The 25,340-nt window shown below is 44.2% G+C and overlaps 1 protein-coding gene across 1 annotated transcript in view; it reads right to left on the bottom strand.

Moving 5' to 3' along the window:
- The window catches only part of CACNA1B (calcium voltage-gated channel subunit alpha1 B), a 484,205-nt gene that overhangs the window by 28,007 nt on the left and 430,858 nt on the right, over positions 1-25,340 (bottom strand). Inside the window, exons 40-41 of the mRNA XM_039506170.1 lie at positions 16,170-16,266; positions 859-967 (exon numbers count right to left, since the gene is read on the bottom strand). Coding sequence (XP_039362104.1) covers positions 859-967; positions 16,170-16,266 — 206 coding nt within the window. The remainder of the gene's footprint in view (positions 1-858; positions 968-16,169; positions 16,267-25,340) is intronic.

The following is a 25,340-nucleotide window of genomic DNA, read 5'->3' as shown; positions in this document are numbered from 1 at the left end:
AGGCTAATAATCCAAGGCAGAATTTGATATATTTTATTATATTGTATTGTTTCATTGGGAAGCCATGTATCTGGCCTGATTAAGCATTTAAATAATTGAATTTTATCTCAGAGCATAATCTAGGTCAGAGCTCGCAGACTCGCGGCTTCCACACCAGCAGACAGGATCATTAGCAGGGAGAGGTTTTTCTTCCGACTGACCTGGCTAAGGCAATAAAACCTAAGGAATCAGGGTTGGTTTGTTTTTTTTTAATCACAACGCTTGGTGCTTGCCTGGGGCTTGTCATCTCAAAGCCATTGACTCAGGAGAACAAGCCACGTTCTCCTTTCACAAAGCAGTACAGAGCGGACACACATTGCGGGTCCGTCGGCACTGCAGCCAGGAGGTGGAATTCCCAGCTCGCACAGATCAACGCGCTAGCTCTGCTCCAGCTAGCAGGCTACAATTAGCCAGGTAGCTGCAGCTGCACAGGTGGCGGCTCGGGCTAGCTGCAGCACAGTCCCACCCACCCATTTGGGTACGTTCTCAGGCAACCCAAGCCGTCAGCTGTGCTGCAGCAGCCACGCCCATTTACATCAATGCGGGCTGAGAATTACACCGCTCAGCTGCTGTGTAGACGTACCCTGAGTCAGAGCAGAGCTGGGGTCTCCCAGTCCAAAATCCATCGGTCCACCTTCCCTTTTAGGAGGTGGAGGTAATCGGCTAGAGGATCCTCCCACTTCCTCTATGGAACTCCTCCTCCCTGTCCCCTTCCTTTGGCTAGCAGGCTGGCCCTCTCTGCACAATAACCCGGCTGCAAGCTAGCTTCTGAACTCATGCTCACGTGCGCGCACGTCTCCCTCTCATCTCCCCTCTCACCTGACGCGAGTTTGATATCTAGAGCGGTCCGGATCAAGGCCATCAGCGTGGAAGTGAAATGAACCGTTAAGTCCGGGTCCGAGATCGGCATGTTCATCCGCACCAGGCGCTGAGGAACCAAGCAGAGTTGCTGTCAGTACCAGCTGGCGCTGTCCCTCCCCCACCCTCCATGCTGCCCCTTCTAGGGTGATCATCCATCCCCCCGATTCTTACAATAGCAAAATCACAAGTATGTGCAATTGGGAAAGGCTAACCGTTCGCGTGCTGTTTGTTGGGAGACGCAGCCTTGCCCCTGGGGAGGGTGGCTTCTTTTCTGGAATGCTGCTGAACCAGAGGGCCCACTGCAAAGTTCTGAGACTGGGATTTGCCAGCATTCATGCTGCCCTCAGAGGAGTATATTTTGTCTCGAGCTGGATCAATCTGATCTCCCTTGGCAACATCCCATGGCAGGACCTACCATCCTAGCCTAATCTCCCACCACGTGAGCTCCAGGGGTCCTGGTTCGGGCAACAGAAGCACAGCGGCAGCTGAGGCCGTCTCTCAGCTATCTTCGCAGTGCTACTGATGCTCCAAGCAAACCAGTCACACCCTGGTGTGTATGTCTAAGGAAAGCCACTCAGTCAAGGTCACCGCTGGCCAGGCAAGAGGCATAGGGTGACATGGCACATTAAGGAGAACACTCCACATCTGATGCCAGCTACAGGCGTTACCTGCTCCACAGTGAGGCTACAGCACAGAGACAAAGAACCACAAGCAGGACCTGGCAGCCTCAAGCCGGTCTGAAGGGTGAGTAGGTCGACACTGCAGAGACAATTCTCTTCTGGGGTCAGTGAGTGCAACGCCACCACAGCGAGTGTAGCTGATCCCAGCTGTGCATGTGGCCCTGCATTTATACGGAGTTCTGGGAGACATGACGTGCCCTGAACGTGCACACAGTCACACTGCTGTCTCACCCCACGTCTGTAAGGAGAACTGGCGTTCCTGAGCGCGTCAGAGAAGGGGTCTGACCTGCCACGCGCACGAGGGCTGCTCCTAGCTAGGGGAGAGGGAGGATCCCTGTTATGACAGACACACTGGACTCTTTTCTCCGACCCTCTCCTGCAGATACCCTGCAATCCCAGCAGAGCGCTGTAGCGCCTCCTCCCCTTGCTGTCAGCTACGAACTCCCATCCAGTCCATATCAACGCCATGGCCGAGTAGCTGGAAAGGGTCCTTTTATTGAGGAATGCGAGGCCCTCCCTTCACCCTTTCCTCCTGGCAGCGGAGTGTGATGCCCACACAAAGCTCCAGCTCCCACCCTTTGATGGGCAAGTCACAGTGTCAGAGTGACTCTTTCCAGATTCTGGCTAGGGATCTTGAGGCCCCGTGGGAACGCTTCCCACATCATCCAGGATTAGACTCCCCGGGCCAAATGAATCACTGGTGTCACTCGAATGAAGTCAATGAGATTGCACCAAGTGTGCCACTTTGGCCCATCAGCTCTTCCTGCTTTTGAGCAGTAAGTGATCACTAGAGGCCCAGTCCTCCAGGCTAGCTGATAACCTGAGCACTGTTCAGTAAGGACTGATTTCTCCTTCTTGGGCAAATGACGATTTCCCAGCTCCTCAGCTTCCATATGCTGTTCAGAAACTTCCTAAACTGGAGCCAAATCAGACAAGCCTCTGCATTTCTTTGCTCTAAGATTTCATGCAACACAAGGAAGTTACTGGGTGTTATCTGTAGAGTTATTTTATTTTTTTGCTCCTGTGAAAGGGGTTTGCACAGGTCGGTAGAACCCAAGCGTTAGGTAGGTTCGCGTCCCCTGAACAGGGTGGATTTCATCCCTCGAAAGTACCATCTGGAAGCTGCTTAGGCTGTTATTTTGATCACTCCATGGAAACCTTCTCTTTGTTTAACAGAAGTTCAGCACTTTGCTAAGGGCATTTAAGTGGGTTCTTTGTGATTCTTCACCATGCTGAAGATATTTGTCCAGAAAGGGTTGCCACAGCTGCGTGTGCACAGAAAGGGCCAGACTGGAGCTAGGCGCTGGATGGGCTTGCCAGGGGGCAAAGAACCAGCCTTCTGTCTGCATCCTCTCATCTCTGTGCTCTCCTACACACAGGGGCAGTGTCTTTCTAGGAACTCGTGGGGTGCAAAGCACTCCACCAGGGACACAGCTCCACCCCCTCCGCTCCAGTCAACACAGCTGAGCAGATGCACAAGGGAGAACGTGTTCACCGCAAACGCACTCCTCATGTGCGCCCAACAGTTCCAAGAGGAGCTGTGCTGGAGAAGCCCTATTGAAGCCACATCCACCCTAATTGAATTGGCCTCGTTAGCACTGGACCCCCCACTTAGTAAGGCAAATCCCAGCTTTTCATGTACTCTATATTTATACCTGCTTACTGTATTTTCCACCCCATGCATCTGATGAAGTGGATTTTAGCCCACGAAAGCTTATGCCCAAATAAATTTGTTAGTCTCTAAGGTGCCACAAGGACTCCTCATTCTTTTTACTGATACAGACTAACACGGCTACCCCTCTGAAACCTATTGAAAAGGTGTCCCTTTCTGCCTAAAACTCAAACACTTCCCAGGATAAACTGAATCTGGATTCAGATCGAGACACCACTTCCTTGCCTCATCTCCAACCACTGCAGAGAGGGAGACTAATAGTTTCAAAGGTGCCTAAGTGATTTAGGAACCTACATCCCTCTTTTTTTTTTTTAAATAAAGTGATCTGGACACATAGGCCTGGTCTACACTTAAAAATCAGATTGAACTAGCTACATGGCTCAGGGCTCTGAAAAACGTTGATCCCTGAAAGCTGCAGGTCGGTTGATCTAACCCCAGTGTGGGTGTGGCTAAGGCAATGGAAGAATTCCATCTTGCAGAGGTGGATTAACTACATTGACAGAAACTCCCCTTTTGTTGATGTAGGAAGCACCTACATTAGGTATTACAATGGTACCACTGCAGCACCGTAGCTGTGCTGCTGTAGTGGCTGTTGTTAGACAGGCACCTAAGTCTGGATAAAAGCCAGTGGGAGTTAAGCCTGGTCCATACACAGTTTTTGTACCAGTATAACTATGGCAGTGGAGGGTGTGATTATTTTCTACCTGTATAGTTGTACTGGTAAAATCCCTTGTGTGGATGCAGTTATACCTGTATAAAGGGGCTTTACGCTGGCATAGTTTATTCCCCTTCCCTTACTGGAGTAAGCAATATCACTAGAAGCACATTTATTCTGGTATAACTTTGTTCACACTAGGAGGGTTTTAATACTTTAACTATGCCGGTATAGTTAAAGTGCCACAACTTTCATGTATAGACAAGGCCTTGGGCTCCTAAGTGGCTGGCACTCTTGGAAATGGGACTTAGGTAGGGTGACCATATTTTCCCAAAGAGAAAACAGTTCACCCCGGGCCAGTCTGAGCCCCCCCCCCAACCCCTGTGGGGCTGTCCCAAGCCATCCCACACAGGGCCAGCCTCCCAACTGGCAGCCAGGGCTGGCCCAAGCTCCCCCTGCCCCCCCCGATCCCCCTTCCCCACCACGTTCCCTTTTTCCTCCATGCAGTGGGCTGGTCATCCGAGCCCCCACCCCCGCTGCCTGCCCATGCACAGGGCCACTCGGGGCCCCCATCTCACCTCTGCATGTGGGGCAGAGTGGCCCGAGCCACTCTACCGAGCCCTCCCTCCAGCGCAGGGCTGGCGTTACCACTCCCTCCTCCCTGCATATTCCTCCGTGCCTTGTTAGGGGTCCCACCCCGCTTTTTTAGCAAAACTGGACATTTATCCCGTTTGCTCTTGCCACCTGATGATCAGTTTTGTCAAAAAAGTCGGGAAGGCCAGGAGAGGGCCTAAAAAAGGGACTGTCCGAGCCAAAAAAGGACGTATGGTCACCCTAGATTTAGGCCATGTCTACACTAGAGACCTTGCAGCAGCCAAGCTGTACCGATGCAGCTGTGCCGCTGTAAGGTCTCCCGCGTAGGAAAGAGCTCTCCTGTCGGCATAATTAAACCACCCCCAATGAGTGGCGGTAGCCATGTCTGCAGGAGAGCATCTCCCGCTGACATAGCGTTGTCCTTGCCGGTGCTTCTGTTGGTGAAACTTATGTCGCCCAGGGGTGTGTTTTTTCACGCACTTGAGAAACAGAAGTTAGACCAACAACAGTGCTAGTGTAGACATGGCCTTAGGCTCCTAAGTCACCCAGGTGCTTTTGAAAGTGTTACCCAGAGTCTTTTATCAGAGACTCCAAAGCTGGGAATAGGAGTCGGCAGGGGTCTTGCTGCTCAGTCCTCTGCTCTAGTCATTCAACTGTTCTTCGTAGAAAAGGACAGGCCTCTTACCTGAATATTTCATCCTCCTTTTCCACCATCAGGGGAAAAAACAGTTTGGACTCTTTGCGGGGGAAATCTCAGAAACTGTATTTCCCAGTGGTATAAACTGAACATTGACTTAGGAGTCGCATCAAACGCAACCACAGAGAGGGTGGAACTGAGGTAAAAATGCCTAAGCCTGATTCCCCTGTTCACTTCTAGGAGCGCAAACTAGGGTACGTCTACACCACAGCTGGTAGTGTGCATCCCAGTTCGGGTAGATCCCATCTTCTTGTGCTGACACACTATAAACAGCAGCGGGGCGGCCGCTCAGGCTAGCTGCCCAGCCACGGGTGTCGGGTGAGACTGTACTCGGGGCAGCCAGTCCGAGCTGCTGCCTGTGCCACCGTGGCCACACTTCTGCTTTTAGACTATTTTAGTCTGACTGTTTGCTTGTGCTAGGAAGCACCCACTGTACAGGTAACCTAGGCGTAACTCCGGTGACGTCAATGGAGCTGTACCAGCATAAAGCATCATGGGAGAAATCCAGCCTGTCCTGTTTAAACTACACTGGTTGCTTAAGGAAACTGGATTGTTAACGTGTGCATGTGCTTGCCTCTGATCCTGAATGAATAACTCCCCTCATTAGCTTCATCAGCTCTCAACCTCGAACCCTCCCAGATACGTGTGTGGCAACAGGCCGAGGACTACGCACACAGCGCCAGCTGCCACAGAGGCGTGTGGGAAGAGTTAAAATAAATACTCGATCGCTCAGGGAAACTGGCCAGAACTCGGAAGGGCAGCGATGGGTGTGGTAGGACTTTAAACACTATTCTGAGCCCTGCTGACATACAGTGGGGCTGGGGCATCCTTTTGGCACATTATCTTTGTCTATGGCGAACAAGCACTGGAAAGAGCTGAGACCACCCCATTCATTTTACATTAGGTTCTGATCCCATGTCTACTGGGGCGAAAGGCTTGTGCAGCAACCCACTCCGCCGCCTACAGGTTTAGTCTAGTAATCAATGAGCTAGGAGACACCAGCACAACCTAACAGAACCCCCTTTAAAACAAGGACCAGGGGTGCTCCTCAGTGAGGGATAACGAAATCAAAGCTGAGAGTTTCCTCCCCATGTAATTCAAAGGCAATATCAAATGCTGGCAAAGCTCCACACATTTTGTCTGTTCAATGGTGTAAAACCGAAGAGCGCCTCGGTTGGAATATCCTCCTTCAGCACGCCAAAGGTTAGCACAAAGGCAGTATGTTCAATGCAATCCAATGGTTAACTTACTGAAAGAGCCCCACTGAATCCTACTTCAGTGAGAGAGAGAGAGAGAGAGAGAGAGAGAGAGAGATAAGAGATGGAGAGAGAAAGAAGATGCGTGGAAATAAAGACCAAGCAGGTGAGAAATAATTCCTCATAGGAGAGCTCCATCCTCCTGAGAACTGGGATTGCAAAACCTGGCTCTCCCCACGGACCTAGCAGAGTTAACTCCCACGAGGAGCTGTGCTCATGCACAGAGGGCAGAACGTAGCCCAGACTGTGACCTGACAAGGCACCACCGTACTGAGGCCCTTCCTCGCAAGTTTCAATCAGTGCTGATGGGACTTAGGAGGACAGTTTTCTAAGGTGAACTCTCCAAGGGCACGTGTAGCCCTGTGTATCTGCACACACAGACAGACGTGTGGCGCAGCCGATTGACTGAGCAAACGGACGCTCACGTGTACATGCAAACCGGTGTTCGCTGGGTGCAGTGCTAGCGACCCACCTGGACATATCACCCTCCATATTTATTCTGTGTCCCATTGTAACCATACTGCTGAGCCGCAGGAGTGATGTGACTGGCTGCCTTGCCTTGTGGAGTCCTACACAGCTTTTACAGCCACACAGTACGAACTAATCGGATGACCTAATGCCAACGCCTCTAGAGTGACCCAGCATGGGTTATTTCTGATTGGACGTTATCAATACATGCCAGCCGTGGCACTGAAAGACAAGAATAACTTTTAGCCCGTGCACAGCATTTTTCATCTGAGGATCTCAAAGCACTTTGCAGATATTCATCTGGAACTAAAATCTGGCTGTTAATGTCAGAGGAGGTGTAGTGAGTCCAGCAGACTCAACCAGACTCCCTCCTGGGGGAAGCACAAGCTAGCTCCAGCACCACTGCAATGTGCGGCACAATCATGGCCCTCCACACCCAGCCAGGAGAAAGGATGGACAAGACCAAGGGCCTTCCCTCTGCCATCCATCCAGCTCCTCCCACAGCTGGTGGCAAGGATCAGTGTGCGCGCCCTCCAATGGGACTGTAGTTAGCCATTGAGCAAGAAAAGTCTCTTTGCACTCCCTGAAATGCCTTGCTCACCCATGCACATGCCGACCATAAGCCTCACTACTCCTGTCTGAGGCAGGTTATTATTGTTCCCATTAGGCAGAGAAGTGAAGTGACCTCCCCGAGATCACAAAGAGAGTCAACAGCAGAGCCGGGAACAGAACTCAAGAATCCTGACTCCCAACCCCCAGCTTGAATGACTCCTTCCCAAAGAGCAGAAGACAGGATAGCAACCTCTAATGCACATGAATAAAGTGCTCTCAGTATCTCTCTATAGCAAGATTTGAGTTTGTTTATCACAATGGTTTTAAATCATCTACTTAGAGCAGCCACCCCTTTCCGAATCCATCCCTGGAGAAAAGGAGAGGAAAAACCAGCCCCTTTCTATGGTCGATTCCCCTTATTTGGGGGCTACCCACTGTCATGCTGAATAAGCACTCAGGAGCCAGGTTTGTTAGGGGAGACGCTCAGTCCTGTCACTGACTCCACCAGTACCCAGCTCAGCATGAGTCTGCTCAGGCTTCTAGTTCTAGTTCACACTGGACAAGCTGATTCATATTGTCTTATCTGGCAATATAAATAGCAAATATCTCTTTAAAGTAACATTTTCCTCCAGTTACAGCACCTCGCAGTCCTTAATAAGTGCCAAATATTTATTTTTTTTCTTCCTCCCATTTAAAAGCCTCATCTACCTGCAATGCTGCTAGGCCCTGCCACACAGAAATCATAGAATTGTAGAACTGGAAAGGACCTTGAGAGGTCATCTAGTCCAGTCCCCTGCACTCACGGCAGGACTAAGTATTATCTAGACCATCCCTGACAGGTGTTTGTCTAACCTGCTCTTAAAAAACTCCAATGATGGAGATTCCACAACATCCCTAGGCAATTTATTCCAGTGCTTAACCACCCTGACAGTTCGGAAGTTTTACCTAATGTCCAACCTAAACCTCCCTTGCTGCAATTTAAGCCCGTTGCTTCTTGTCCTGGCCTCACAGGTTAAGAACAACAATTTTTCTCCCTCCTCCTTGTAATTTTTTTTTATGTACTTCAAAACTGTTATCATGTCCCCCCTCAGTATTCTCTTCTCCAGACTAAACAAACCCATTTTTTTCAATCTTCCCTCAGAGGTCATGTTTTCTAGACCTTTAATCATTTTTGTTGCTTGTCTTTGGACTTTCTCCAATTTGTCCACACCTTTCCTGAAATGTGGTGCCCACAACTGGACACTATACTCCAGTTGCGGCCTAATCAGCACAGAGTAGAGCGGCAGAATTACTTCTTGTGTCTTGCTCACAACACTCCTGCTAATACATCCCATTGCTTACAGTTTAGGGGCCTGATTTTCAAAGGTGCTGAGTGTCCAATAGTCCCACTGAAGTCCATGAGAGCTGTGTGTGCTCACCACTTCTGAAAACCATGTAATCAGCACTTCCCTCTACAACCCCCATGCTGAGAAAAATGTCAAAATGTTGCTTAAAGTTTCTGTGACGGTTCCTTGCAAATCCAGAGGACCTGGGAGGAAGTAATTGCTTCGTCTTTGACCTGATATAGCTTCTGGGACTATGCAACGAGTGTAGAAATCAGCAGAGGAGGCCTTGCACTTTTACTGAGCCACAAGCAATCTGCTCACTCCGAGTCTGCCCAGGCATCTGAGCACTTAGTTCAGACTAGGCATGCTCAGGCGTGGAACACAATCGTTAGCAACCTAAATTTGCACACTTTATCTAATACCTTCCACAGTGGTTGGAAGTGGGTTCACATTACACAGACTGAACTAATCCTCTCCATTCCTCTCCAGCACAACAAGGCAACCTTGCATCGCTATTACCCTGTGAGAGCTAACGAGCATGCTCAGTGAGAGAGGGGGCTGCACCATCTAGCCCCTCTGCCTTTCATGCCCCACTCAAAACCAAAAAAATGTCCATTTTAGCAGTATTTCAGAACTGCAGTCCTCACTCTGCGACCCACTGAGCCTTGGCACTACCTGCTGCTTTGAAGTGTGATTCAAAAATTTGCCAGAAGGAACTGTAGGGAGGAGGGGAAGGGTTTCATTTGCAGCATTTTTCCATTACTCCAGATTTCAAAGGAAAACATAAGAGCCTGTTGATACAGATGGTAAGGGATCACAATGCTCCTAGATTCCAGTAAGGAGTTCACTCCACTCCAGGATCAACTTGGGACTGCCTGCCACAAATCAGAAGTGTGGTTAGCTACACTAATTAAATGGGGGAAGACGACTACCTTGGACGAGGAGAAAAGCCCACACGAGATCTCTGTGCCTGGCAAAAATAGATTTCTCTGCTCCTTTTGCCATTCCCCTTCCTTCACTGCATTTCCTCTCACATTTCCTCAAATGGAGTTTGAAGAGAAGGAGATGGAGATCTAGCTCCTGATTTCCTAACCTGTGCCAGAGAAACTTTTTCAATCCCCAGATCTTAATTAGGCAGTTTCAGAGTCATTCTCCCTTCTCAACACGAGCAGAACAGAGGCTAACAAGAGGAACCTTACAAATGAAAGGCCTCAGGGGCTGGGGCTGTGATATTTTCTCTAGAGCATCCTAATTAACTCTCTGCATCACAGAAGACGGAGCAACCAGATGACAAGATAACAGCCAATTACAGACTGGAGCATGGCTCACATCTGCAGCATTTCTTGCTCCAGGAGATGAGAGAGTCAGACATGCCTCAGCTATTAACAGGGGCTGGAACTAGAGCTGGGCAACTAACTAACTGTTCACATTTGTTCATTCAAGTAAAATACAGAACTGACCTGGCCTGAATTGGTGCCAATTTCATGTTCACTTTCAGCAAATAGTCTCCTGAAAATCTTTACTCACAGGAATTCCAGTGGAGACAGAGAATTTTAAGCAGATATTAAAGAATGTTAGGGGCAAATCATCTCAGTGTAGAGGGCTACTATACATCTCAGGGCGTAAGTGCGATTTAAGTGGCACACAGGCTTCCTAAGTACAGACCCTCTGCAAGGAAGTGAATTGTAAACATGAGTATGTGTGTGGGGAATCTGACTCAATGTTACACTCATCCAAATGTCAATGGAAAAAACCACCATGTGCTCTGTGCATCCTGTTAAAACTAGCTAACACCATTCAAATTTTGGATACTGAAAACTCACTTTGAACTACTCATGGGCAATTTATGGGACAAAAATCACCGAGGGAGGGGGGAATGATTCCCAACAGTGAATACATTCAAAAGAATTGAGAACTGCTTACGGACAATCTGCTGGCAGAAAAAGAGTCTGAATTTGTTGAATAAATTATTTGCTATGAATAATTAACCCTGTTCTAACTGTAACTATTACGCTCTGGCTTATTTAATGCCCTGTCTTTTGACTGGCTAGTCATTGCACTTCCCCATACAAGCACTGCTCGGAGCAGGTCGAATGATCAGCCAGTTAGCACAGAGACCAGTTAAAGGCTGTGATTCATTTAGAATCTTTCACAGCATAATCCAGACATTCAAATTCTGCTGGCCCCATTCCTGACACAAAGCTTGGGAGGGAGAATATTGCCAGGTATCCCCAAAGCCAGTCTGGCCGGTTTGATATAGCCTAAGGAGTTCTAAAGTATAGCCCCTGGGCACTACCATCTCGGTATGCAAGGCTCAACCTTTGGGCCAACAGAGGGTTACTCAGAACAAGATGAAGCATTGCATGCTGGAATTTGTAGTCACCATGGGCTGCACCTGTGGTTCAAGATGGGCAAGGTAAGGGGATGGACCAGGTGTTCTTGGCAAATTGTCAGTGTGTCACAAAACAATGCCTGAATAATGAAGAGTCTCTCAGAGAAAAAAAGTCTGTCCCTGAGGATATTCTTCATTTTCTTTCCTGAACTGTTCCAATGCGTTCACACTATGAGATTCACTCACTGTGCGGACACACGTATTAATAGTATTTTGGCTGGAAGAGTGTAGATGTTCAAAAGTCACACAGTGTGACACAGGGGCAACGTTCAGATATGCCTGGTATCCGCAAAACCGTTGACGTTACAGTGAGGCTTGGAAGAATTCGTGGGTTTTTTTCATAATTTCAAGGGATAATATTGACAAATCAAAAAATTAAAGCTTTATAACCGGTAAACATCCTATGTCAAAATATATGAAGTAAATAGCCTTAAATCAAACTCTAATCCATTCTCAAGCATCAGTTTTCTTACTTAGCCTATCTGTACATTCCCACTATTACCTATGGAAATATTTCTTCCGTCGGTTTGTGTGCGTATAGTGAAATTGACATTTACCAATAAAAATCAAATCTTTCCAAGCCTAACGACTTTATGCTCAAGAGTTGAACCTCGACTCAAATAAAACTGCACCCCCTCCTCCAAATTCTAATTCACTTTGGCATCAACTCAATGGCAACGCATTGCCAAGTACACAGAGGGCGTTGTGCTGGTTGGGTTTCCTTCCCTCAATTTCACTGCAGATTCCCTCTGGGATGTATAAAATCAGCCCCACGCTGAAAATGCCGTTGTTAATAGCTGTGTACAATGACTGCAAACGCTTGGGCTCCATTTCTGCCAGCTGATTAAAAGCACGCTGCTGGAATGCTCACTGTAGTGCCTTGAAAATGAATGAAGGACAGATTTCCAAGAGAGAGCATCATGAGCACCAAGATGCATGCAACCATTGCAGCCACAAAATCTTTTAATGTATTCAGATAATGCACTGACCATTTTCCTATGCAATTTTTCCAAGTGTGAATGTATGCATGCATATGCACAATGGTGGGGTTAGTCAGGATTATTTGTCTACAAACCTGCTAAAAATACCAATGTTTAGAAGCTCCCATGCTCCCAGTGTGCGTTATAAAAAGAGGGGAGACCCATAACGAGAGCAGGGCAAATAATGAATTTTTTCCTGTTTGCTGGTAATTTTAAAGAAATTGACCAATTTTTTTTTTAATTTTCAGCAAATCTAAAATTAAAAAAAAAAAAAAGATTTCTGGTTGAACTAAACATTTCATTCAACCTGAAACAAAATGTTTCTATTTTGTCAAAAATGAAACAATTCATTCAACCCAAACTAAATGTTTTGTTCCATTTTTGGCCATTTGTAAAGGGGTTTTTTGTATTTTTTATAAACAAACAAAATGTTGCTTCGAACCAAAACGTTTTGTTTCAAAAATGTCATCGTATGTCACGAGCTCACAAAATGAGCTCACAAAATGACACGAGCTCACAAAATGTGCTGGGGTCACCAAATCTGCCTCTTTTGCCAAAAAATCTGGACCAGCCCTCCCCGTGGTTGCTGGCAAACTCACAAGGCCTGTACAGGAGTAAGACGAAGTCTCAGTAAACTCTGCTAAATGGACCGAAGGCTCTGATTTGAAACTATGCTACCACTAGAAGTTTAATCAATTGGAGGGGAGCCAAAGTGCTACTTTCCCCTACCCCAGCTCCAGCAATGTCGAGGAAAGTGGCCTTCTTCTTTCGAAAGCCCAGTGTCTCTTGGGATAAAGCTCTCCTGTCACCTGAGGAGTGTCAGAACAAGGCACTAAAAGATTCCCATGCATGCACATCAAGGCAAGCAGCAAGCCACATGCATAACAACTCTGCAGGGATTGGTCTTGCTAACCAAGGAGAACAGTTCACAAAAAAAGGAACAAAATAAACAAATTAAAAAAAAATTGACAGAAAGAAACAGTAGCCCCAAAAGGCTGGAGAAAATAAACAAACAAAAAACACCACTGAAATATCGAGAAGGTCAACAGACAGAGCCAGGGACAAAACCATACAGGCTGCTCAGATCTTTGCCATCAAAGAGAGAGTCGGGAAAATATACATAATACAAAGAGGGACAAAAAGGGCAAAAAACGTTTTGCCCAACAGAACAGAAAACAAGTGACTTTTACTGACAGTGAGAGAACAGGAGAGGGCAGAGACAAAACATTGACTCCTTTCACTAGCTGTCTCTGAGCTACAGTTGCCCAAGTAGAGGGTTTCATTTGAATTGTTATTTACTTATTTTCTATCTTAGAAAGCAAATTTGTTTGTGATCTGAAGCATGTGCATGTAGCCGAGCGTGGATGGTTGCACTGTGCCTCAAGTAGGGCCGACTGTCTGTCACACTGAGTTTTCCCATCAGTTACAAACAGATCATGGTGAACAGCAATGGTAACACCAGGTAGACAACGACCACTTGGCAACCACTGGAGTCCAGGGCAACTAAATGCAACCATTCACCTGCAGTGTTAATATGAGTGCAGATTTTCAGCACAAACATGTCTCCTTGCACATGCTCTTCCTAAGCATGTCAGTTAATAAAAATGGAGGAGAGAGGCAATGAAAGCCAATGTCATTATTAGCAAAAGCATGGATTTTTACAAATTAAATGAGTGAAATCCCCTAGTAACACTGCTACGACTATCAGTGGAGATGAGCCCAATCTGCAATGTCTGATCTAACCCTCTAGTACTTTGGGGGGGGGAGGGGGGAATTCAAATCAAGATCCAGGTGCAAACGCCAGAGCTTCGACCTATTCTATAGTGAGCCAAAGTGTAACAATATATCTGACCACCTTCAACTCAGGGAAAGTCTCACTGTGAATCTGAACTTCACAGCACGGACCCGTCTCTACTTATGAGTCTCGCTTACACTCCCTGCTATCTCTCTGGAGAGCTGCTACTTGATGAGTAAAAATTAAGGGTGGAAGAATCAAGTGGTTGTATTTTTAAAAAATACTCAAGGATACGTAAATGCTGTGGGAGAGGTTTATAAATACAGACATAAATTAAACTGCCTGTAAGAAGACTAATGTGAAAAGAACTTTCTAGTGACGAATGAGGGCAGATAAGTATGTAAGGTCTCAGGCTGGAAAAAAGTCTGCATATATAGGTTAAACAACAACAAATGCAGCCTCTAAACAATGCAGAATTACAAGCAGCCAATAACCCTGTTAAAATGTATGTTTTAAACACACTTATTGGCTGCTTTTAATGTAGAGAAGTAGGAAAAAGTAATACAATTGAAAATATTGTGCTTGTGTGTGTGTGTACATATGTCTGCTCTAAAAACCATATATAGAAAGTGGCCAAAACCCCCCAAATAAACAAAAACCAAAACCCAGCAGCTCTGAAAATCAAGCTCACTGCGTCTTTGGGCCTCTAAAATAGACACACTTAAAAAAACCAGTGGCCACTTTTGCAAATGTCGCCCTTTCTGTGTGTGTATATATATTACCAACGGATATTTTAAATGGCTGAAATATGGAAGTTTAAAAATTGATAATGTGCCTGCAAAGCTTTTATAAGGATGTTCACTATATTTTGGCCATTCTTATATATTCATAATAGATACGCCCCTTCGGAGCACTCACATCTTATGCCAGGAGCATATCAAGATGCACACAGAAAATGTACCTAATCGACCATTTGTGTAATACTGGATCCAAAAGCCTCCTCCAAGCCAACTATTCTTACCTTCTTTTCACTGTGTCCCATAGAGGGGAAATGCTCTACAACAGGGAAGAGCCATGTGGAAAGTATTTATTTGAAACTTTGGTTGATATTTACATGTGCTACGAAAGGCCACAGTGAAATTCAGGTCTTCCCGGAAGTGGGAGGAGGTGGGGACCGGACCTGGGGTTTTGGCACAGGCCCATCTCACGTGGAACCGCTCCTGAAACTCAGTGTCACACAGTTTAAATGAGAAATCAGGTGACACTTGGAGGTATGATGTGGTCTGGGTTCATTCCAACCTGTCACACCAAGCAAAGCTCAGGGTGGATGAGTGGGATTTTCAAAAATGCTCAGTGCTGGCCTAATTCTGTTTCCACTGAAGTCAACAGTAAAACTCCCATTGTCTTTAATGGGAGCCAGTCCTGCGTGCTGTTGAAAATCCCTTTGAAGGCATGAGAACCAAAGCTAAAGACATATTCCCAGTGAAGCCCCCTCCAAATGCAAATTTCATGCAGAATTTGGTGGTAGCAGCGCAAGTCTCGCTGAAACCAATGGGAGGGAATTGGCTGGAATCCTGGATCGCGCTTTATACATTCAATCTAATTTATCTCTGCATTTCTACCACACTCTCCACAGCAGGGTCTGAAATGTTGCAACGAACGTATTTTTAAATGTAATGTGTCTTGTGGTTTAATTAAAACTTTGTTTTTGGACAAATTATATGTGATTTCTCTTTTTCCTTTGGACCAAAATGCTTTGATTTGTATGTAGTTATTTCCACGAGTGTATTAGGGAACATTTATGGTATTGGCTGTATTTAATAACTTGCTACCTCCTACGGCCCTGCCTACCCTAATTACTTTGACCTAATTAAAAGAAAGAAACAACGCACAACTAAAAGGCTAGTTAGAGATATACAAAAATAAGTGGAGTTGTATTGGTGGCGTAAATTGCTTATTAACTCGACTTCCCACCCCCCCCAAGTGGACTGGAAAGGAAGCAGAAAGATACAGAGAGCGATACTTATATAGATAGGTGGAGACATAGCTAGAAAGACAAACTAACGTGTCACAATTTTAATGACTGAAAAAAAACATTATCAAAAATGTGGCACGTTTAAAATGCAGCCTGCGTAGAAAGAAGATAAAGCACCAGAAAGAACTCAGGATCACACCAATAAAATCACAGGAAAACGGCACCCATTTCAGCCATGGCAAAAGAAGCTTTCACTGGTGGTTTGGGGAGTTTTTAAGGATGATCTACCTTATAGGCAACTCGAGCAGGGCATTTCTTTCCCAGGCCTAGAGGTGGGGACATGTGTCTCAGCATCTCATACATGTCAGTATAACTGATGCGCCCGCTTGGAATTGAAGGCGGGGGGAGAAAAAGAGGGGGTGGCAAAAGCAGGAGGACACGGAAATCAAACCGGAACCAAAATAAAAACGGGGAGCAACACAAAGGGTGAAACGAAACCAGGGAGAGGGAAATGCAGGGGCGGAGCAGGGGAGAAAGCAGACAAGAAAAACAGATATCCGGTTAATCAGATTTCTCAGGAAAGAGAAAAACAAACAAAATAAACAGGAGGGTAAACTGCAGGATTTCTCCGCTTCTGTCCCTTTGGTTGAACCCTCAGGTGTCTCCTCCTTATCGCAGAGAAATCCCAGGTTAAACGCTGACACTCTAATCCCTGCGGCAGCAGTACGGAATGATTGATGTCTAAGTCAATGGAGGTGGAAAGGGATTAGGGTGGGTAGGGATTTTGAGGGGGGGATGAAGAGGGGTTGCTTTTGTTGTTTGCTTGTTTTTCAAATCAAAAAATGGTTGTATTCACCATGCCAGGGAGAGCTGGTAGGCAGAGTTATGGGACAGACACAGATGTGACATATACAATGCTTCTCTTTTCCTTTTGTGAATAAGTTTTGCTTCCAATTTAGGTTAAAGGCTAAAAGAGAAAGAAGAAGAAGAATCCTTTTTTGTTTTTTTCACATGAGTAGACTAAGATTGCTCGGATTCCCAGAAAAAGCTGAATCTCTGCAGCACCCTATCCAACGAAGCCAGACTCCTCCAACAACTCAGATTCGGATCTGACAAGGGCGGAAGCATAGATCCCAGCCAACCTTCGATTTGCGATTGGGACTGGGGAGAGGAGGTGGCCATTCCATTGTCTAACTGACTGGCTTCATTAAAAGGGTGCGTCGACCAGCCTGCGAGTTTGGGAGCAGTGGAAAAAGCTAGGAAGTACAGGGGCTCAACAGAACCCTTGCAGTTCTGTCTCCATCGTTGATGAGTTTTGTTACAGCTGGAGTCCGTGACAAATTAAATCCTCCATTGGGAAGAAGGGGTGGAAGAGCTGAAAAGCCATCCCTTCCTGGCTTCCTACCCCTACTGGTGCTGCCATTGACTTTGGACACAACTGTAGTTTTATCTTCCCAGCTGGCTGCGTGTTAATAATACTTTGTCATTCCACAGTGCCTTTCATCCAAGGATACTAATGCATATTAAAGAGCATTATTAATTAATATGAACCCCCCTGTGAAGCAGGGAAAGTATCATCTCCATTGTATAGATGGTGAAACTGTGGCCCAAAGAGGTTAAATGAACAGGCAGAGCTCATACAGCAAGTCAGGTGCAGACTCAGGAATAGAGCCCAGGTACCCTGAGTCCAAATGCTTGAGGGTGCTCACTAGACCACACTCCCAGGTACCACACAGATGGCTGCTAGGTGGGGAAAAGGAAGGAAGAGAGAAACAACTGACAAAAGCAAAAGGATAAGTGTCTATGCCTAGCCATTATCTCAACGTAGAAATACAGCCCTGGGGTTTTTATTCTCACCTGAAAAAAATATATTTCTGATAGATTTTTAAACCTCATGGATCATATGAATTGAACATGGAATGCACATTTTAGAGAACTATCCACCATGGCTCCAAGGCCTCTTTCTTGAGTGGTAACAGATAATTTAGACCCCATCATTTTGTGCGTATAGTTCGGATATTTTTTCCAATGTGCATTACTTTGCACTTATCAACACTGAATTTCATCTGCCATTTTGTTGCCCAGTCACCCAGTTTAGTGAGATCCCTCTGTAACTCTTTGCACTGAGCTTTGGACTTTGCATCATCTGCAAATGTTGTCGTCTCACTGTTCACCCCTTTTCCAGATCATTTATGTGTGGGTTGAACAGCACAGGTCCCAGTAGAGATCTTTGGAGGACTCCACTATATACCTCTGTCCATTGTGAAAAATGACCATTTATTCCTACCCTATGGTCCGGTCTATACTACAGATCTAGACTGGTATAACTACGTTGCTCAGGAGTCTGAAAAATCCTCCCCCTCCCCCACGAGCGACATAGTTATACTGACCTAGGGGGGCCCCCCCATGTAGACAGTGCTGTGTCCGAGGGAGAGTTTCTCCCTGTGACATAGCTACTGCCTCTCATGGAGCTGGATTAACTATGCTGACGGGAGAGCTCTCCCCTGTTGGTGTAGACTGTCTTCATTAAAGCGTTGCAGCAGCGCAGCAGCGCCAAGGCAGCAATTTAAGTGTAAACTTGCCCTTTGTTTCCTATCTTTTAACCAGTTACTAATCCATGAGAAGACCTTCCCTCCGACCCCAGGACTGCTTACTTTGCTTAAGAGCCTTTGGTGAGAGACCATGTCAAAGGCTTTCTGAAAGTCCAAGTACACTATATTGACTGCATCATCTTTGTCCACACGCTTGTGGACCCCCACAAAGAATTCTAATAGATTGGTGAAGCATGATTTCCCTTTACAAAAGCCATGTTGACTCTTCCCAAACATACTGTGTTTCATCTATGTGTCTGATAATTTTGTTCTTTAGTGCAGCTTCAACCAGTTTGCCTGGTACTCAAGTTAGGATTACTGGCCTCTAATTGCCAGGATCGCCTCTGGAGCCTTTTAAAAAAATTGACGTTACATTAGCTATTCTCCAGTTATCTGGTAGAGACGCTGATTTAACAATAGGTTACATATCGCAGTTAGTAATTCTCCAATTTCATATTTGAGTTCCTTCAAACTCTTGGGTGAATCCCATCTGGTGCTAGTTACATATTACTGTTTAGTTTATCAATTTGTTCAGAAATCTCCTCTACTGACACCTTAATCTGGGACAGTTCCTCAGATTTGTCACCTAAAAAGAATAGCTCCTCCACATCCACTGCAGTGAAGACCAATGCAAAGAATTCATTTAGCTTCTTGGCAAAGCCTTGTCTTCCTTGAGTGCTTCTTTAGCACCTCGATCATCCAGTGACCCCACTGACTGTTTTGCAGGCTTCTTGATTCTGATGTACTTAAAAAAAATTGCTGTTATCTTTTGTATTTTTAGCTATTTATTCTTCAGATTTTTTTCTTGGGCCTGCCTGGCTACACTTTTACACTTGACATGCCAGACTTCCTGCTCTTTTCTATTTTCCTCAGTAGGATCCGACTTCCAACTTTTAAAGGATGTCTTTTTGCCTTTAACCGTTTTGCCTTTTTTAGTCTATTGTTTAGCCATGACGGTATGTTTTCGGTCCTCTTACTGTTTTTATTTTGGGGGCGGGGCGTACATATTTAGTTTGAACCTCTGTTATGAATCAAGAATTGCCTCTCCCCAGGGGAAGCTGTTCCACGTGTCTAGAAATGTTATTTCTGCATACCCTCCTGAGGTGACATGTACCTAGTCAATATGAGGGTAGTTGAAATCCCCCATTATTATTGCGTTATCTGTCTTTGTTGCTTCTATAATCTCTCTGAGCATTTCATAATCACCATCACCATCCTGGTCAGGTGCTCAATACTATACTCCTACTGTCCTTCTCCTATTGTTCAAGCATAGCATTTCTATCCAAAGAGATTCTATGGTACAGTTTGAGTCATTTAAGATTTGTACTTTATTTGACTCTATGGTTTCTTTCACAGACAGAGCCACTCCACCACCAGTGCAACCTTACTCTGCCATTCTTATATATATATTGTACTCTGGTATTACCATTTCCCACTGATTGTCCTCATTCCACTAAGTTTCCACAACACTTATTATAACAATATCCTCATTTAAGGCCAGGCACTCCAGTTTACCCATCTTAGTACTCAAGACTTCTAGAATTTGTATGTAAGCATTTGTACATTGTGTCAATATTCAGTTGCTTCCCTCCATATGTTATATTTAAATGGGATTCTTTTACATTTTGACTGTTGACTTCTTTCCTAGACCATAGAGTTCATCCCCAATGGAGATCTCCACTGGAACCATGTGCTCCTCTGCATCTGTCGGCTTTCCTTCAGCTCTTACTTTAAAAAATAGTCTAAAATCTTTTTGAATATTAAATGCTAGCCATCTGGGTCTATTTTGGTTTAGGTGGAGCTCATCCTTTCTGGAGAGGCTCCCCTTTCCTCAAAAGGTTCTTCAGTCCTTAATAAACCTAAAACCCTCCTCCCCCTACACCATCATCTCATCCAAGCATTATAGTACTTTGCAAGTCCATTACACTGTCATCTGAGGATCCCAAAGAGATCTGTGTTGTTCCTAACGGCATTCTAAGGCTACTGCTATTACACTGTGTCAGAGAAAGACTATTCAGTCCCTCATCCTTTCCTAAGCCTATGTAAGCATTCCCACCCTGCTGCATCGTTAACTGGGCCCTTGATCTAATGTCCTTTCAACTCAGGAAAGAGCAGGGATCAGAGGTTAGTCACTAAACTGAAGGTGCAACATCAGCTAAAAATCCAAAATGAAATGGCCCCATATCACTAGATTTCCTCCTCAGTATTCTGCAGAAATATTATTGTGCTGTTTCTCTCTCTCTCATATATATAGAGTGTTGCCCCTTGCTCACCCCTTCCCATCTAGACCATGAAGGATGGAAGCTTGTGAGTTCACTGTCTCATAAGGCTGCCTTTCTCCAGCCAGCTGGGATGTAGTAGATGGGGAATTGGTGCATCAAGGGATAAGGGGGCAGTCAATCATTCCTTTTCAGGCAACAGGTTAGTCACGTTCCAGTTTCTTTTCAGTATCGTTTGCATTTGCAGTTTGGATAAAAAGGAAGAAAAAAAAAAAAAGGAAAACCAAAGCAGGAAATGCTGGACAGACTCTCTGAAATTCCAAACCTTGTATGCCACCCTATGAGGGCACTTCTTTCCTAAGCCAAGGGGTGGAGCAATTACACGTAACAAATTGTACATATCCTTATAATGAATCCGGCAACTGGAAAGAAAACATCACAAGTTATAACAGCACAGGCAAGGAGGGAGGCCTTGTTCCAAAAGATCACTCCCCTACAGAACATAGCAAATGGTAGAGGGTGGAGGAGGAAAACATTCTAGAAGCAAGGTTCGTTTCTGGGAGGCAGACACCTTAATTCAGATCTAGAGAGTGAGAACTTCCAGTTGCTCTAAAAAAGCCACAGGATAAAGTAGCATGGATGTTTTAATTACTGTCCGAACTACAATGCAATACAAAAAATCTTCTAACCACCACATTTAATTATGAGAGTCACTAATGTTATAGTTCTTTAATGTGTCTGAAATATAAGAACATAGAAGATTAACAGTCAGCTCAGTAGTTTGCTATCTTAAGAGCCTTATGAGACTGATTAGGACTGAGAAAATTCAGATCCCATTAGTAACAACTGAAATCAGACTATCGCAAAGTTGTTTTTATGGTTAATTCTATTATTTTAAAAAAACGTTTTCAGTTAATCTAGCAGCTGGATTAAGAAACTTCATGGATTACTTCTATTCCTAATTATAATTAGACAAATCATCTAAATAAATAACAGCACCGAACTTCAAGGGAACCTGCAAAGGAAAGCAAACTGGGATATACACCCCCCCCACACACTTTTTTTAAGCTTCTTTATGATACATAAAAAAGGCTTTTCCCCCCCAAATATTTTCATGTGGTTTTGTTTTTTGTATTAGAAATTCCAAGCTAGTTTACTCATAGCTTTTGCACAAGTATAATTGTATCCGTTTAGAAAACTACACAGTTCAATTGGTGTAACCCACTACTATGAATACAGTTAAACCGTGGCATACTGATATTATAGTGGCATTTTCCTTTGGTGAATTTACTGAAATTTCTAAATCAATATTGTTCCGTCAGTGCAAAAACTGTGCATAGACAAGTCCCGAAATATATCTACCCTGGGAGACTCTGTGGATGACTGGGAGAGCTAGTGTGTTTTTGGCATGACAAATGCCACTGTCATGAACCATGATTAATTGACAGTGGAACTGATTCTTATTTAGGCATTTGAAATCTCTTTGGTTTTTGTTTGCCATTGTTAACACCTTTTTATTTCAGACACTTGTAAGAGAAGCTCTTCTTGTTAGAGATTCCACAACCCTGCTCCTTCAATTAAGAGCTGAAAACACTTACAGTACACACTTCTAGTCATCCAAGAAGGACTCCCGACAAAAGAGGAAAGACAAGGCTTGACATTCCTAATATTTCCAAGGGGGAAAACACATGTAAAGACTCTTCAAAAGAAAAATACAGCACCTTTCAGGTCTTCTTTATACATCTTAAAGGGAAAAAAAAGGCCTTACATCCAATTTTATTTTATTTTGCAGGTCATCTTGAAGTTCAGTGCTATTATTTTAAAAAATGACTAAAAGTGGCTGATAATTAATGTGAGATTGCCATTTGTCAGTATCAGTTTACATGTGATAGATTTTCCCCAGAACCAGATTAGTAGGGTTCATAGCTCTCTCTCTCTCTCTCTGATGTATGGTGTTTCTACCATCCTTTAATCCATCAGCATTACCATATTTACCTTCTATTTAGCAAAATACTTTTTTAAAACAATAGTAATATTTTCTCTGCTTTTACCTCTTTCTCAACATTTTGATTATTTCCCCCCAAGAAAGTTTAAAGACATAACAACCAGGAACACGATGGTGACACTGAAGATAATATTTTAAAGACATAAAATATTAAAATAAATATATAACTATTACCCTATACATCATAATATTTGCACTTTGCACTCACACTTCGCCTTTCATTTAGGAGTCTCAAATAGCTTACAAAGGTGAATAAGGCATTATTATGTTCATTTTATTGATGGGCAAACTGAGGCATACAGAGGTTAAATGGCTTGACAAAAGGTCACAAAGTAAGTCATTGATAAAAGTAGGAATAATAATCTAGTTTGCCTCAATCTAGATGACACTGCCATATAATCCCCTTTCATGCAAATTATTATGATTATCTATTATTCCCCATGACATGTAAATAACTGTATTATGAAGAAAAGGTCTTATCTCAGAAAGTGTAAATCACTGATATTTTAGGCCTCAAACCTGCAAACACTTAAGAATATACTTAGTTGATGTAGGGGACTTCAATGGAACTACTTGCATGTGTAAAATTCTGCAAAGGCATGTTTTTGAAGGCTCAAGGCCTAAGGTATCAAAAGTCCTGATTCCCCTTTGATTTACACAGTTGCACTTTGGGAGTAACTCCACCAAAGTCAATGGAGTCACACGAGTGGAAAACTGGAGTAAATTAGAGAATGAAGCTCCCTAATCTTCATGCGTGACACAGTATGCAGTCATTACTTTTTAAAAATAAGTGTCATTTTAAACCATTTTAATCTTTCACTTCAGAATCAGAAGAGTGAGGAAATCATGCAGAAAACACCCTCCTTATAACCCCAATGGTCCGAGCATCTGAATCTTAGGAAAAGCACATGGGTGTTTTTTCTTGTACAGAGGTAATTTATCTCATTGGTGCTCATGGGAGTTGAAGTTATTTGTTACAGGGAGAATGGACATTCCCAAATTTTCAGCCTCACTGAGTTTCCCATCAGTGGTAAGAAAGTGGCCAGGATTTGCAAATGAAAAATAACCACCAATTGCTGATCAGATATTATATAAGGACTGGTCTGTATTAGAAACTTGCACTAACTAAAATCTAGTTATACTGGTTCAAATCCCTAATGTGGATGCACTTGAGATGGTATAAATTATGTTTAAACAGATTTACCCACTGTACTAAAGCTACTACATTAAACCAAATTAGTTTAAGTTTGATTTAAACCAGCTTAAGTGCACTCTTAATAGGGGTTTAAGTTCATGTCTATAAACATTTTCCCTACATCTTCAGCTCTGCTTGCGGGGGAACAAAAACAGGACGAAAAGCATAAAGGGGTTGAAAGCAGCTTGTGTGTTGTAGATGTACAAGTCTGAAGCCTTTTCACAAGAGAGCAGTATTTTGTGGGAATCACATTGCCCGGTGGCTTTGTGGGGAGGATGGGAGATAAGAACTGGGTGACAGTTTGTAAAAAAAATTGTCCCCAATATACAATTTCCAAAAGCTGTGAAAGATCAAGGAAATGGTTCTGACTGCACCCCAGAGCATCTAAAACCTTCAGGAGCTCGCTTCGCCCTTTTAAAGCCTTCTGTAGAGGCTAAGTGTCCTGCTTTGTCATAAACGTGGCACGTAACAGAATGCTTTTCTCCCCTACATTTGTTGCAATGTTTTCAAGCAAACTTTGCTCCGGAGCTGGTAACAAGGCAATCTTGTGGGAGCCAACCTCCACTTCATCTCTACCCTAAATAACACTCTCTTGCTCCTCTTATTGCACTCTTTCCTGCCATGAGGGACCTGGCCAGTTGTGGTAGGTTCCTCCACTACTGTATTTGGATTAAAAAACAAAAAACCCAAGGCAGATTTCATTGAAAACCTCACTTTCTGGCTGGGAGAAAAAAAACCTTCCCCTTAACAAGCCTGTATACCAAGGATGTTTTATTGGAGAGTCACTGGGAATTGAAAGGCTCAGAGAAGTTGGGCTTATTGGTTTTTCTTCTCTTTATTGCTTTACATGTCTCAGCTTTCAACCTCTTGCCCAAAAAACAACATATTCTTAAAAAGATCAAAGATTTAATCTGTAACTTGCTGCCATTCAGCGGATGTTTCCAGGATCAAAACAGCTGATGCTTCTTCTCTATTTAAGTTGTATGTTTTAATCAAACCAACGCTCTATTAACAAATATTCAGTCCTTCCCTCACTGCCTTGCAACCTGTGTTGTCCCGTACACCAGTTCAGAGAGGATGTAAAATGCTACTGGGCGTGAGTGGAGAATTATGATTTGGTAGCATTTTCCACTCATGTTGCACAGCTGAAAGTGATGACTCAACAAGTAAGGTAGTGGCAAATCAGGGCCACACTCTTTAGGGGGGGAATGACACCTTGAAAACATGAAAAGAAAGCTTCACTTGTTTCCCATGACCTCAAAACAAATACACGCTGCTGTATTTTATTATTTTAAATGATTAAGGCAATTCTTGTCTATTAACAAATGCTGCATAATCTTTGTGTATCTAGACTGGGTTTTGGAGAACTTAATTTCAAGTGTTAACTAACACGTTTAAGATGGCGAGAGATTTTACTTTCTTTCCGCTTCACATTGGGAAATGAAAACC

This window comes from Mauremys reevesii, linkage group 19, assembly GCF_016161935.1.
Source record: "Mauremys reevesii isolate NIE-2019 linkage group 19, ASM1616193v1, whole genome shotgun sequence".
NCBI classification, from domain to species: Eukaryota; Metazoa; Chordata; order Testudines; family Geoemydidae; genus Mauremys; species Mauremys reevesii.
The sequence above is the reverse complement of the archived record's forward strand: the minus strand, read 5'-3'. Positions and strand labels throughout refer to the sequence as shown.